The 15,936-nt window shown below is 35.6% G+C and overlaps 1 protein-coding gene and 1 pseudogene across 1 annotated transcript; both read left to right on the top strand.

The window, feature by feature from the left end:
- The first annotated feature begins 499 nt into the window (after positions 1-499).
- On the top strand, positions 500-5,283 carry LOC113059870 (zinc-binding protein A33-like). Its single transcript, XM_026228522.1, has 6 exons — positions 500-1,316; positions 1,435-1,530; positions 1,639-1,869; positions 2,486-2,508; positions 3,343-3,461; positions 3,549-5,283. Exons 1-6 carry the CDS (start codon positions 888-890, stop codon positions 4,082-4,084), a joined length of 1,434 nt encoding a protein of 477 aa, XP_026084307.1. The 5' UTR covers positions 500-887; the 3' UTR covers positions 4,085-5,283.
- Positions 5,284-6,811: 1,528 nt separating this feature from the next.
- On the top strand, positions 6,812-15,030 carry LOC113059482 (trichohyalin-like; annotated as a pseudogene).
- The last annotated feature ends 906 nt before the right edge of the window (positions 15,031-15,936 follow it).

Below are 15,936 nucleotides of genomic sequence, written 5' to 3'. Positions count from 1 at the left end.
AAAAGTAAACAAATAAAACAATATTTAATTTAATATTTTTTTTTCAAAGTGTAAAAAGTCTTTGTAAATTGGTACATGACAAAGACAACAGAAAAACTCTAAATAATAGAACAATGAGATAAACCATTTAAAATATGACAAGCTATAAAAGCAAGAAAAATCTAAAATAAAATAAACATTAAAAACATGAACTCTAACTAATAAATAAATGATTTAATTTAGAATAATTATGTATGCTTAAATTTCATTTAATTACATATTAATTAATTTATTAAAGTAAATTAAATTACTCCATAGACGTGTTGCTTGCAAAATAAATAAATAATTATTTGAAAACTGTCATTGCATAATTACAATCAAATGTATTTATTTATTTACTGTTGTTTGCCAGATTTAATTATTTATATATTTATGCAAGAATGTGTATTTATTTATTTTATTTTATTTTAGGATTATTATTTATTTCATGTTTACTCCTCCAGATCTTGCATCCCCAAATAAAACTGTTTTTTAAGACATTTTAAGATAAGCTTTTAAGATCCATTAAAAGTTAACCTCCCTCTGAGGATCAGCTGTGGGGATATGGCAACCCAAATCTGGACGAAAAAGAAGACAAACTTGTTTTGACTGTTTGCACTTTTATTTTATTTTCTGGTCTCTCTGCCTCCCTCCCTCTTTCACACACGAGGAAGTTGCCAGGAATAGGACGAAAGCAGGTAGATCTTCTTCGGTCCAAATCCCTTCCTTCTTTCTTTTCAAACAGCAAGTTTAACTTTTTAAACGCGGGAGGACCGATGTTTTAAACAGCTCTGCGACTTTCAAACTTTTTTTTTTAAACCCTGCTGAGAAAATATCGTTTGGCGGAAGTGAAAGTACAAGCTAACGACATGGCAGACAACAGTGACGAAGATATCACAGACAGACAGTCTCTTCTAGAGAAAGACTTGACGTGTCCTGTGTGCAAAGACATTTTTAGGGACCCCGTGTTGCTCTCGTGTAGCCACAGTTTCTGTCAAGAATGTCTGGAGGGCAGCTGGAAGAACCAGCCGAAACGGCAGTGCCCGTTGTGCAGAAAGTGCTGCGACGGGGAGACACCGATCCCTAACCGCGCATTAAATGACACCTGCGTCTCCTATAAAAAGGAGAGGAACCTGAGAGGACACGGTACTGGTGACGATGAGGTCATCTGTGGTTTGCATCAGCGTATCTTCCAACTCTTCTGCATTAAAGACGAGGAGCCCGTGTGCGTCGAGTGCGTGACTCTTCATCCGGGGCACGACCTGGCGACCATAGAGCAAGGAGTGCCTTTCTGCAAGGTGAGCTCATTGCTTATTCTTCATCGTGGTATAAAAAAACGACCCACTTCGTGTTACAGCTACTGAAATGAACATGGACATTTTCATGGAAATATTTCCAACGTGCAATGTTTTATAGGATGAGCTTAACATGAAAATCAAAATACTGGAAAGTAAGCAGGATTCCTTCAAAAGGATGAAAAAAAGATATAAAGATACAGTTTCCTTTATTGAGGTAAGCAGCCTCCAAAAAAAAAACGTTTTCAAGGCCAAACACATAAAATGCAGCAAAATCGTAATAATTTTGAATGAATGCTTATTCCGCTTCTCCATATTGTTTCAGAGCCAGACTAAGGATGCTGAGAATCAAATCAAAGAGGAGTTTGAAAGACTCCATCAGGTCCTATGTGATGAGGAGACATCTAGAATAAAGGCTTTGCATAGAGAAGAAAATGAGAAGAAGGAAATATTGAATGAGAAGATTGAAAACATCAGTCGCGATATCACTGCTCTTGCTAAATTGATTCAGTCAGTGAAGAGGGAAATGGGAGACGAAGATTTGACTTTTCTTCAGGTATATATATATATACATATATATAACCTTTGTATGTGTTAATATATAAAACTTACTGCCTGTTTATCAGTTGTAAACAGGATACACCTATACATCCATACCTTTAAGAGGGTCTGACTTCAGTGTAACTATCAACACGTAGATTACAGGAGATTACCTCTAGATAAATCACTGGTGGGTCAGTGACAAAAAAATAAGTGTTTAGTAAACAAAGGAAAAATCTAGTTTAAAATGCATGTACCGAACACTTCGAAATATATTTTTCTTTTGCAATCATGCTTGTTTCATATGTTTTTGAATGTGAAAAAAAAAAACATTTTTAAATTCACTGATTCATGTCATGTCATTGTTTTTGCTCCACCACTTACCAAACAAACAAAAAATATCATTATTTTCCAGTCATTGTATGTATGAATTGCATTTTTGTTTTATGGCCAATGCAGAAAAATCTATCTTCAACCTAGATTTAACAATGGCTTGTGTAGAAGAGGTCTTGACATGAAACCTCATAATTGACCCTTTACATTTGAGTTTCTCACATTTTAACATAGCTGATAACGAAATCAGACATGTCCCACTTTCATGCTTTTATGAATCAACTTTTCTTCTTCCACAGAATTTCCAGAGCCTAAAAAGACGGTATGTGCCTTTTTTATTTTATCAAGTCTTTCTTGGGTCTGCCATAAATGTCTTACTTAATACCATTACAGATAAGTCAAATTTACTCCCACTGATGCAGTTTATTTTGTTGTTCTTTACATCTATTATATGTTTAAAGTTAACATGAAATGAAAATTCCCCTTTCTATATTCTAAATTCATGTTATAGATCTTAAAGGGATAGTTCACCCTATAATGAAAATGACTGAAAATGATTAATGAAAATGTCCTACAGATGCTTGTCCATATTAGGGTAGTGAATAGTGACCAGCTTCAAACTTGATCACATAATTGTCCCTGGTTACTTAAGTACACTTGAAATATTGAGTACAATAGGGTTTGGTGAAAAACAAACCAAAATGTAATTTCTAAAAATCCTGACCTTGCCTGTTGTGCGTGACTGCACATTCATGACATTCGCTCAGGGAAAGCACACAAGCGCACCATTTTGAGAAAAATTTTAATAATAGCATAACACAATGCATAGATAAACCCAAACAAGTGTCCATGTACATTTGTTCACAAAGAAGTCACTTTCAAAGCAAGCAACTTTCTGTTGGACAACATGGCAAACTTGCATGACCAGCTTGAAACAGTTGCAAAATCTGCATGGGGAAAACTTTTGTCACCATGCAAAAATTCCAATAGTGTAGATTCCTCTTGAAACTGGATTTGACACACGAAAAAATTTGGCAAACAACTTTTTTTATTTTTTTTCGTAGATCTGTCAGTAGTTCTGTTTTTTTGTGACTAATTTAGCTGTGTGTGAGAGATTAAACTAAAGGGAAAGATGATCTCTTGATGTCTGTCATAGAACCCAGTGGACTGGTGAGGAACCAAAGAGGGTTCAAGGAGCTCTCATCAACATGGCCTTGCATGTAGGCGCTTTAGGTTACAAAGTCTGGGAAAGCATGCTGTCTCATGTCACATGTTGTGAGTTCACTTTTCACCTTGCTTAAAATGTGTGTGTAAGATTAACTCCGAGCTTTGTGAGTCACTGTAACATTGTTTTGTCTGCAGTGCCTGTAATCCTGGATCCCAACACAGTCTCGCCCTGGCTCTCCATATCTCCTGATTTTTCCAGTGTGCAACAGAGTCCGGAAAGACAAACTTTCCCAGACAACCCTGAGAGGTTTGATCCCTGTGTTTTTGTCCTTGGCTCAGAGGGTTTCTCCTCGGGACGCCACCGTTGGGAGGTCCGTGTGGCTGACCACCCCAAATGGATCTTGGGAGTATGCAAGGAGTCAGTGGTTCGGAAGAGGAAGTTCACAGTAACAACAACAGCCGGAGTGTGGACCATCGGTCTGAGTAAAGGAGTCTACAGTGCACTGACCACTCCACGCACTGAGCTGACTCTAGAGAGAAGACCTGAAACCGTCAGGGTAAAGGTCAATATGGAGAAGGGAGAGGTGTCCTTCTGGGATACAAGTAACAACAAGCACCTATGTACATATAATGATAAGTTCACTGGGAAGCTGTTCCCCATCTTTGGCCCAGGGCTCCAGAGTACACCCATCACTATCTTGCCTGCTAAAGTGACCATACACAAACAATAATTAAATTTGATTTGTTTCTTTAACATCTTAGCCTGGTGAGACTGAAGAGTCTAAAACCCTTCACTGAAGTTGCTCCTTAGTTTGAACAGAATTCAAGGAATATTTCAGATTCAGTAGAAGTTAATCTCAGTCAACAGCATTTCAAACAGCACAACAACATTGACACTAATGCCATAAACCCTAAAGCCCTTAAACAAGTGTAATTCAAACAGTGTTACAGATCAAGTAAAAGTTCTAAAAGAAGAATTACATGTAAGTGCTTTTATCAGATGATGAGCTTCTTATTTCTGCTTTTATATCCTCCAAAAACTGAACCCGTTCACTTCTATTTCAAGTGCAGCACCATAAAGGTTATCCTTAATTTATTATTTTTCTTATTAAGAAAACAAGGGACAAATTGAAAAGATTTTTTCTGGTAATTAACGTCAGGCCACAAATGCTGTTGTTTGTGAATAACTTGTCCTGGACTTGGAAAATTCCTTTAAATGAAAATAGGAAAGAAAGAAATGGAAATTCAAAGGAGGTAAACAGTATATGTTGATATATTATACTAAAACATTATTGATCGTTCAGTAGAGAATGTCTTTCATATCAATCAACTTAAAGTGCTGCAATTAAGCCTTTTCGAATATTACCTTCACATTATACATTGCATTGTATTATGCAGTGTATCATGTAGCTGTATGTGAACATAAATTATCTGCAAAGTTTTGAAGCTGACAGTGCACGATAAATAATGTTATTGTCAAAAAAAATAAGTCTGCTTGCAATCGCATAAAATGGGATGGGGAAAAAATGCCATAAAGTTTTAAAACATGTTTTTTTAAAAGTTACATTAATTTGATATGGCTTTCTAAACATGCCGCTCTCTTGTGCGAGAAGCGAGTGCAATGATCATGACTTTTAGAAAATGTGAAAAAATATGTGGTATGTGAACGGCTTGGTTTAAGTTTTAACATAAACAACATCTCCACACTAACAAAAGCATTAAAATGCAATGACACTAAGTGGTGTATTTCGTGCGCCACTGATAAACCTTCCAGACGGCTGACGCAGGACTACATTTCGAATGCAACGTTTTTGCATTGGAATGTGGATTATTTTTTTAGACAATCCTACAGCTTTTGATTTTAGTGAGTGACAATTACAGAACCAACATTTAATGAAATAATAACAATAAAAAATTTTCTTACTTATCAGACTGAATGTGGGGGGTTTTTTTCCGTCTCCAGCAGCATTTCAGTTTAATGTCTTCCAGTCAAAAAAGGAACACTACATTGATTAATAATAGAAAAAAAAAAATCTGATTTTACCGGTCTCATTAAGATTATCTAAGACTGATGACAAAACTGACTCATATGTGGGATTTTTAAAACTAAAAGGTACTTTTCCACCTTGTCTTTAATTAACAAAGTTTATCATTAGACCCTTTTTCATTTTGCAAATAATCTGACAGCTGGACAGTTGTATAAACACAGCTGCTATGTTAAAACTCTGTCTAAAGAACTAGTCTGGCCAACTAGCAGTTAGCCAAGGGATATTTAGTTTTACTTTTCTGATTCAAATGAATTCGGTCTACATTTTTAACCAACTGATGTGACCAGTCATAAGGAAAAGATTTGTACTAACTTGTAAGACTGTCTCAATTTATGCAAAAGGCCCTTTAGTCTTAAATGTCTTAAACAGTTACAGTGTTATTTATTTTGAGTTTCTCATACTTTCCTCTGCACTGAGAGAGATAACAGACAGAAAACTGCTCACATGTATATACATTAGTAATATATTGCCCTTACATATATTGTTAAATAGAAAGACTTGCATAGAAAGGCCCCAGCTTCCCCATGAACTTGCTTAGGAGTAAGGGTTTAGAGAATTAATAAACTGATGGAAAGGCTTGCTTAGTCCCATATTTATATCAGTAAACATGGTAGGAATATATTTGTGTCTGTAGAGGTTCCAGCTCTTCACTTTGAATTAAGCAACTAAAAAAAATAAAACATTTGTTAGCTGTGATATTGGAGGAGAGGGGGGTTCAAAATGAAATGTTTTCACTTTTGTTTAAGATGCTGGGTCTGGTTTCATCTTCATATTTCACAATTCATCTCTGTACTAACGTCATGGGAATTTGTGTTGATCCTCCAACCCTGTCCCAGATAGTTTGTGCGAGCTTCTACATGAGAAGGCCAATAAACCCCTCACATTAACATGTAAGTTTATCATTTGTATTGTTATTTATTACCCAGTTTTGTTATTTATGGCACAGTTTTATCTTCCATTATTTATCTGTTTAATGTGCATTATGCAAAATAAGTAGTAATGATGAGTAGTTATTAGACACTTGAAAGACAAATGTAGAGTACAAATCTTAAAATACATTTTTATGATGCTAATTTTATGATTGCTGATTGTTATTCAACAATTTGAATGACAAAGAATCTTAAAATTCATCAGGATATTTTGTTGTAAAGATGTTGTGTGAAGGTTTTTGCTACCCCACTCATTCTTATCAGTTTATCTGAGTCAGAAGAGAGCAGATAACATCATATTAAAAACTGTAAATGATCCATTGTATATATATATCTTCCTGGAGCTTTAACCTATCTTAGGCTTTCTCACTTTCACCACATACCCAAAAAGTCAAGCAACCACTGGTAATCAACCATATTTGTTGACATAAGGATAAAAGGGCAGCCTGGGGTGACATTTTTCCAAAACATTCACGAAGAAATGTCCAAGTCCCACTGGACTGATGTGCATAAATAGTTTCCATTAAAACTTCACATTGCCTGAAGGAAAAAGCTGTGATTGATGGTAATTTTGCTTTATTTTGTCCCATTATAGAGAGAAGATGTGAAGGGGGCAGAGGAGAGGCTCACAGATGAGCTTGTGATAACACAGACATATGAAGTTCAGGTCATCCAGGAGGGGTCTGACATTATTGAGAAAGAACATCCTGATTTTGAATTAAAACAGGAAATCATGAAACCTCTAATGGAGATACTAAAAGAAGAAGTAATAGAAGTCAATGAAGAAAGAATAGAAAGGGTAGCAATCGCTAAACAGTGGACACAGGAGGTCAACTCTTTAGTGGAATCACAAGAAGATGTAGACAAAAATAGAGAGGGTGGAGATGTTGGAAAGACGTGTAATGATCACTGAAAAGAAGACACTGGGATCTGAGGGCACTTTTGAGAGATTGGAAATTGTGGAACAGAGACTGAACAGAGGTGGACGCTATCGAGCGAAAGCTAGCTGAGGGGAAGAGCTGAGGTTTGGATTACAAGAAGTGAAAAGTTTTGAACAAAGGTTGCAGCAAGTTGAGAAGGAGGAGCTTCAACGAGCAGAGAGAGATGATTGGTACATTTAACTTGATGGCATGTCATTGATGCTTCCCACTACCCCCACAGGTATGTCACATGACTGTGCATCTGTCACCAGAAATTGAGCTCACTGCTTTTCATCAAATGCTTGAAATGCTTGAAATTTCAAAGTTACCTGAAATGCCTCAGGTGAAAACTGAAAATGTCATATTCCACATTTGTTTGTTTTTTCAGGAGTTCAAGAAGATTTGCAACAGATAGTTTATAACCCCAAACCAATAAAGATATATGACGATTGGTACATTCTATTTAATGTGATTCCACAAACCATGGAAATATGGCGCCCTCTTCCAGGTATACTTGTATATTTATTAACCTGCTAGCTCTCTGAAATACTGTATTCAGATTGGTCCATTGCACCATCTAGTTGCCAGATATATCATATTTACCTTTGTCTTCCAACTAAAACAGAGGGCTATTCAATAGTTTCAGTTGAGGGCTGGATTATCAAATTGAAATTTTTAAGGCGGCTGTCTGGATCTCTTTCTGGACATTTTTCAATAATGAATCTTGATTAATATTAATATTTTGTCATAATATCACACTGAACCATGAAATTAATGTAGAAACAATATAAAGATTATATATTTTACATGTGTGTTTAATGGCATATATTTACTAAGTTGCCTATTTTTTAACAAAGACCAGTATTGTGGATACCATAATACCATAATACCATATCAAATGCATTTTCACCTCAATTTCTGCCATTAATTATAGCCATTCATCATTTCAGTAAAATTGAAAGCCATTATTTTTAACATTTAATAGGCTTATATTAAAAATCAAACAACTTCTAATTTAATTTAACTTTAAATAAAACTTCACATTAACTTTAAATTGTACAAACCTAAACTATATAGATTCATCTTTGTTCAATCGACAGAAGTTAATCAGCAACTAGAGCAGTCCAGTTCTCTTTTGTTCTGTGATTTACATCAGTACGACAGACTTCATCAGATTTCACTTTAAAAGCAGCGCTGTCACTTTAAAACAGAAGTCAAGTCTAAATCTTGTTTCAGTTATCCATTACTAGTGACAATTGCTGAATACACTGGTACACACAAAGATAGAGAACTATAACAATAATCATTATACTATGAGAATAGTGAAGTTTACACCACAACTAAAATGATAATGATATCGTTATATCGCTAAAGTTTTTTCTTAGTGAAAGATTTAAGAAAATAATTGACTGTGAATTCAATTATTTTTTGAATTTGAATTTATAAAAAAAAAAAAAAAAATGTAAATTAATATTTCATGTTCACACATTTATTTGGAGAGCGACTGTCTACAGTATTATTTTTAAGTTGCACCTGTTTACCTGTGTTTTTCCTGACCACCCTTTATTATAACACTAGAGACACACATAAATAGGATTTTAAAATACTTATCAACAAATTTCAACAACTAAAATGGGTTTCTTTTAACAGATTTGAGCAGAGTAATTCCTGAAGAAGATCAGGCTGAAGAAAAGAAGAGAGAGGTAGAAGGAAAAATACAGCAAGAGCTGGTGCAACCAGAGAAGACAAAAACACAGACTAGAGAGAAGGAGATTCAGAGCAGAGTGAAAACAGAGAAAGAACAACAGCAGTAGGTGACAGAGGAGTATGGGAGACCACAGCCAGCTGTTCTTGAGCAGAGAGCAGCAGAGCCCCATATAGACAAAGAGGACGACTGGTTGGATGGTTCTCCTAAAAGATCAGGTACACATGCTGAAACACAACCATAATCTTGCACTCGTGTAAAACACACAAATCAGAATATGCAGGATGCACTGTGTTTGTTTCAGTGCCCTCTGTTGAGAAATACGAGGAGACCAGAGAGGAGGTGATCCAGGGAAGAATGGGAATAGAGCAAATAAAACAACAGGATGACTGGTTCATCATTTTTGATGTTTCTCCTAAAGAATCAGGTACAAACACTTCAAGAACAATCAAGAACGTACATGCATAAACATGCATATCTTAACATGACTAATGGTGTGTGTTGCCTTTAGTGTATTCACAGCTGCGAGGACCAAATGTTGAGCTGTATGAGGCAGAGCAGAATGAGAACAGAGGAGCAAGTGACTGAGCTGATGACTGTGATCGTACCAGAGAAGAGGACGACCATCATACAAACCCCACAGTTCCCAGTCGTGCCCAGAGACACTGATGACGACTGGTTTCAGCTTCAGCATGAGCAGAAGAGTTTCCCATCAGGTACAGGTAACACATAACAGATTCTATCACATACATATAGCAACAATACTACAATAACATAAACAACTACTAAAAAAGAAAAACTTACTTAAAATCAATACATTTGCAACATTAAACATTGACATTATTTGATGATTTCATTAAATAAAATATTATTAGAATAAAATTACCCAAGACTACTTTCAAGATTATTTAGTAAAGAATTTCACAATCTTCTTGTGATGGAAAACAGTTTCACAAACCCCGCTGTTTACTGTGGTTAAATCATCGAAGACCAGAGAGTTCAGAGAGTGGTGGAGGAGCAGATGAGAGAGAAAAGACTGATCACTGAAGAAAAGAGACTGATCATTGATGAGCACAGAGAGAGAGCTGATGTTGTTCTGCCGATGATTCCTGTCGGGGATCGGGAGGTTGATGATGATTGGTTTGAGCTATGGGACACAGCACCTCCTGAGATGGGGAGCGTCCCTTCAGGTGATTACAATAGATGCATGTTTTATTCTCTATTCTTTCCTGGTATTGCTTCAAGAGAGAAAAATAGTGTAGCCTAATTAGTAAAATGTTTTAACTATAGTTTCAGTGGCTACTGAAGAGCGCAGGATGAAAGAACAGGAAGACAGAAGAATGAGACAGCAGCAGATAAGAGTGAGAGAGGAGGAGGAGGAGGAGAAGAGAGTAAGAGAACAAGAGAAGCCAGAAGTTTGGGGTCAGTTTGGGGTCAGTATGATTTTTTAAATCCCCACTAAGGTCAAATGTACAGCAAAAAATGTGGAATACCACAATTTCTTTTATTTTTGAACTAATTTAATATAATTTCAAAATGTCATTTTAATTTTCAGCATCATTATAAATCAATCCAATGTGCTTATTTGATGCTCAAAAAAGTTTTTCATTTTAAATTTCTTATTTTTATCAATGCTGAAAACACTTGCTTAAGATGTTTATGGAAAAATAACTTTTGGAACAATATTTTGTAACAATGTAAAAGTCTTTTGACACTTTTGATCAATTTAATCTGTCCTTGCTAAATAATATACTTTTTTTTTTTTTTTATAAATCCCAAATATTTTGTGATTTTTTTAAGAATTATTTAGCCATCAAGTAGATGTTTTTGTATACATATACAAAGTAACAACATCTAAGTGAGATCAATTATATATTATCGCACAAGTCTTTGTCCATAAATTCTTATTCTCTACTCTATTGAATAAAGTTGTTGCAGATGTCCTTAAAATTGACAGGAGGGCTAAGGAAGAGAAGATGAGAAGGGAACAAGAGAGGAGAGAGCAGATAAAAATAGAGAAAAGAACAAAAAAAACAATTGGTACTAGAGAAAAAAAACAGAACAACTGCAGACAGAAGTGGAGGATGGCTGGTTTATCCTAATGGGCGGACGGTTCCCCTAAAGATTATGGTATATGATTCACAAAAAGACATCAGAAATGAATACTCTCTAAAGTCAGTCCATCTTACCATGTCATCCTGAATATTTCTTTCTCTGTCTCTAGTTCCCACTCTTTGACCCACACCTGTTATTTCCCCAGTGACTCCGCCCAAACCCCGCCCACAGAGCCTAACTGACCAACCACTGACTTCCAATGCAACCACACAACATGTGTCAATTACAAAAACCAATCAGGAGAAGACCAAAGACATGGAATATCACACTGGAGTCTGAGGTTACAAACACACACATACTACAAACTGCACATACACAATGTTTCAATCATCTTTCTCCCTCTTAGCAGTCTAAGATTGAGTCGTTGCTTATGAAGAAGGTGAAATACTCATCCGTTTCTATAATTTTTGTGATGTTCCTTCTTATACAGAGCATATTAATCCACAGTCTTGTTTTTTTTTTCTAGATAAGAAGTGAAGGAGAGAGCATCTATATTCATCACAGCTTTCTGATGCTGGAGGTGTGCAACATTTATATTGGTTCTTCCACTGAAGATTTAAGAAGGCTTGTCTAGTCTAATCAATCCTGCTCATATATGCTCTTTTTAGGATTGTGATGTGTCCTACGAGATGATTTTGAAGCACTACGCCAGCATAACTGAACTTAAGCATGACTTTATTGAAGTCAAGCAAGATTTCGGGCTCACTGAATGGGACAGACGTCTCTTGTCATACTCTCCTACAGCCAAAGCTCAGTTCTTGCATGCCAACGAAGAGATACTCATGAGAATGGGCTTAGTAAGTTAACAAACATTAACAAGCTATCTACAACAGTGGTTCTCAACCAGAGGGCCCCTAGAAACTTCCAGCGGGCCCCATAAATCATATTAACATAATCCTAAATTAAATACTAAAAACACTAAAGATAAAATATGTGTTTGAGTTTATTTAGTTTTATTACAACCAGCAGTGCATATCATCTTAGATTAAAGGGCCTTTGAATATTTGTATAGGACAATGGGGGGATCTTAGAGTCAAAAAGGTTGAGAATCATGAATGTACAGCATCAAAATGTGAGAAAAACACAGAGATGGGTCATGTTTCAAACAGATTTAGCTTTCCACCTTTTAGATTAACATACTTCTGTCTCTAGAGTTTCAACTGAAGAGAAAAGTCAGTGAACCCATGTTGACTTTAAAATCTTCTGACAATTGAAGACAATGGAAAAACTGTCTTGTTTTGCCCACAAGATCTAATATGTATCTGAATTTAAACAGCTTGAACTCTGCATATAATCACTGCTGATGCTGAAACATTCAAGTATATGAATATGCTAAAAAAACAAATGCTTTGCAAGTTCTATAGAATAAAATCCTCTTGCATCTAATTTAAAATTTCTGTTAATAGTTGTTTTTCTTGTACAACAGTATATCAAAAGCATATTTTAATTTGTGTACACTGAAAAAAATCAGGCTTACATTTTGGTTTCTATTATCTGCTTACACCTATTAAATTATTTTTAAAATGAATAAAAGCTGTCATATGCAGTGCCAAATTTGAGGTGTTTATTCTGAGAATTAACTTAAAAAGAAAATGAAAAATAATTCTTATTTTATTATACTTAATTTATATGTTAATTTATCTTGTTTTAAGGATTTAAAAAAAAAAGTTTTTACAATTTTAGCTGTAAAACCAGAATTACTAAATATAACTGCAAGCAGCAATTATGGGGCCAAGCACTCCAGCGGCAAAATTAGGAGTTAAGCATGGCATGGTGCGTCAGACCAAATGCAACGAGTAATAAAAGCAATAGGATGATGTGTGCCAAATTTCACAACTTTCCTGCAAGTGGTTCTATGGGCTGCCATAGACTAACAGATACAATCGTAGCCTAAGCATCTTCGGTGCTTGGCCCCTAATGAGGTAAGACTTTATACTGTTTAGTACTGTAGTCAACTTCCACCAACAGGGGCTCACTAGACCATATTAAACAAACCATCCTTCATCCCTTAATGTATAGTGAACTGTTAAAGCGACTTGTCAATCCATATTATTAAGCTCTTTTGCTAGGTACCAGACAGCTGTACTGGTTTTGCAGCAATTGCACAGTTCAGAGTTAACCCAAACTAATCAAAATAGATCATTAGTCACTACTGTATGACTGCATGTGGTTTACATCACTTTGTGCTGTGACTTCTAGAAGCTTTTCATTCAGTCTCTAACACTTTCATCATGTTGGATGCAGAACTGTTAAGACAGGAGTAGAAGCTGTTTGCATGCACACATCTCTATTTATGTGTCTCACAGGTGGCCTCCTTTCATATTTGTGCTGACATTTATGTGAACTATAAAGACAGAACTACAAACACAATGACACATAGTGCAGTCTCTATTCTTTTTGGCATGTGTGGGTGTCACCACATTAAAAGATAGGATCATATATAATTGATTACTTAACATTCACATGAAAAGAAATCTACAAAGCCGTATGTAATTCTCACAAGTCGGGCAACAGTCTATCAATCAAATGCTACAACAAAGCATATGTTTTACAAAGCAACTATATGAAAAAGACAAAGGAATCTAGTGACAATACACAGTAAGTTTCATTAAAAAAAAATTCAAATCATCCGCTTACATGAAAATCAACTATTTCTCTCAGAAAATCCTAAACTCAGGGTTACCCTAACCTAAACACAAGTGGATTTTAAAGTGACAAAAATTGGATTAGTAAAATACAGTTTATGGTTAATTGTGAACCAATTAATAATGAATCGTAATATCTCAAGATATAGCACCATAGTAAAATAAATCATCGTTAACCTGAGTTGTGAATGTCCTGAGTCTGAGTTCGTGACCAGCGCAATCCAATTCATGAAACAAATGACTCTTATGAGCCAGTTCTTTTTGGTGAATCAAAAACATAAAGTGTGACCACAGAAGACTGATTCATGCAAATGAGCAGGTTCAAAATGACAAGCTAGCTTGAATCCATCTGAAACACTATATAATTCCAGCGATTACAGTGACAGAACTGTGAGCAAATTGGACCTTATAATGGAAATACACCCAAATGAATCAGAATCGAATCAAATTGAGAAATCTGTTCTAACATCAGCCCTAACATCTTTTGTCTTGAATATACTCACTATGTGGACCTTAGTGAGGACAACAGTCATAGAAGTCAACCGATCCTTGGGCTTTTTTTGTTCAATGCCATTAGAGATGAATCTGCAGTGTTCACTTGTGTTAACTCCACATTTATTATATTTTCCACTCCCAACTTGTTCTGGTAAGTCCGTTCAGGGAGAGGTGGGTGCACTGGGTCTGAGGAGCCAATCAGACAGTCATTGAGTTTAATGACAGGCAATGCCAATCTTTCCATGTTTCTGCGATCTTGGAGGGGTGAGCCGGTTTCCAAGTTAACTTGACTGGAGCTACATGAGCCAGAGGATGGCGAAGAACACTTTAGGGTGGGTATTCCGGCCCCTTCTTCAAAGCAATGGAAGTTGAGTTCAGACAAGTCCAATGTATGTGCGTTGGTGTTGGTTTCTGTTTGTGAGAAGCGAGTTTGTACCAGTGGCAGGATCTCCTGGTCATCTTTATGTTGGTCTCGCTCATGACGTTGTTCTCGGTCACGATTTTCATAGAGAATTGTATTGGCACAAATGAAGATGAAAAGCCCCACCCCCATGATGACAGGACCAATCAGCTTCAGTTTCTCTGAAGAGGTGCGTCCTGTTGAAACATGATGTGGGGTTTGTCTGCGAGGTTGATTGTTCCAGTACCCCCCCACAGCTATGCAGATTCCTACTATCAGCAAAACACCAGCAAACAACAAGCAAGCGCCTGGTGCAGATCGAAGACGCAGTCCATTAACCACAGGCCCTGTATCTGACATTAATGGAGGAGTCTCCAACTCTGGGGCTGTTATAGAGACTTTTTCATTTACCTCAGACATTCTCCTAAAACAAAAGGCAAACAATGGGCTAAAGTACTTCAAATACTCAATAAAATCAATAAAATAAAATCACCCTGAAAAGGTACAAAATGCTAAAGGAAGATTTAAATATAAATTGTAGTTGGTTAAAAAGTATAAGGAGTGAGTGGGTTATTCTCACATAACCCAGTTCCTCTCTCTATACTTGCAACAAATTTCATTTTATTTAATACATTTATCATTTAAAAAGTATATAAAACATTCAATTATTTTATATAAAGAGAAAAACTATATTTTTATAGAATGTTTATCATATTATTTATATATATATATTGTTTATATATTATAAATGATAATACTGAGAGTTTTTGCACATTGAAAGCATGCATCATTACAATAATCCTAGTTTCTCAGAAGCATTTATTTGTGGGCAAGACAACTAATCTGTGACAATCCTTGTATAATCCTTTTTTTTAAATTGCTTGTACTTCCAGTTCCTCGCAGGTTTGCAAATGCTGTCTGATGTTTCATCTCTGCTCAATAAGGAATATATATATATATATATATATATATATATATATATATATATATATATATATATATATATATATATATATTCAGTCCACAATAAAAAAATAATCCTACCTTGTTCTGAAAATCAGACCTGTGTGGTCAGGAACTACTGGTAACTACTGCTTTCCCATCCTGTACATAAATACACATGAGTAACATCTCATCAACATAAAAACAGTTTCAGATGTACAACCACTGAAATAAATGTTAAAATCATGGGTGGCACTTTTTTTAAATAGCTATCAGTATGTTCAACTGCTGTAACTTCTTCTTTTTTTTTTTTTTTGGCTACACTATTTGACTATATTTTATTTTCCACTTGTTTCCAGCTGTTTCTTCATATAAGGTCAATCT

The sequence above is a fragment of the Carassius auratus genome, chromosome 41 (genome assembly GCF_003368295.1).
Source record: "Carassius auratus strain Wakin chromosome 41, ASM336829v1, whole genome shotgun sequence".
NCBI classification, from domain to species: domain Eukaryota; kingdom Metazoa; phylum Chordata; class Actinopteri; order Cypriniformes; family Cyprinidae; genus Carassius; species Carassius auratus.
This window is presented reverse-complemented; position numbering and strand designations above follow the sequence as displayed.

Bases quoted from the DNA above. Each gene is read 5' to 3' on its own strand.
- LOC113059870 (XM_026228522.1), top strand. From the start codon at position 888: ATGGCAGACAACAGTGACGAAGATATCACAGACAGACAGTCTCTTCTA. The intron at 1,317-1,434 runs GTGAGCTCATTG...AATGTTTTATAG, and splicing joins AAGGAGTGCCTTTCTGCAAG to GATGAGCTTAACATGAAAAT. The intron at 1,870-2,485 runs GTATATATATAT...CTTCTTCCACAG, and splicing joins AAGATTTGACTTTTCTTCAG to AATTTCCAGAGCCTAAAAAG.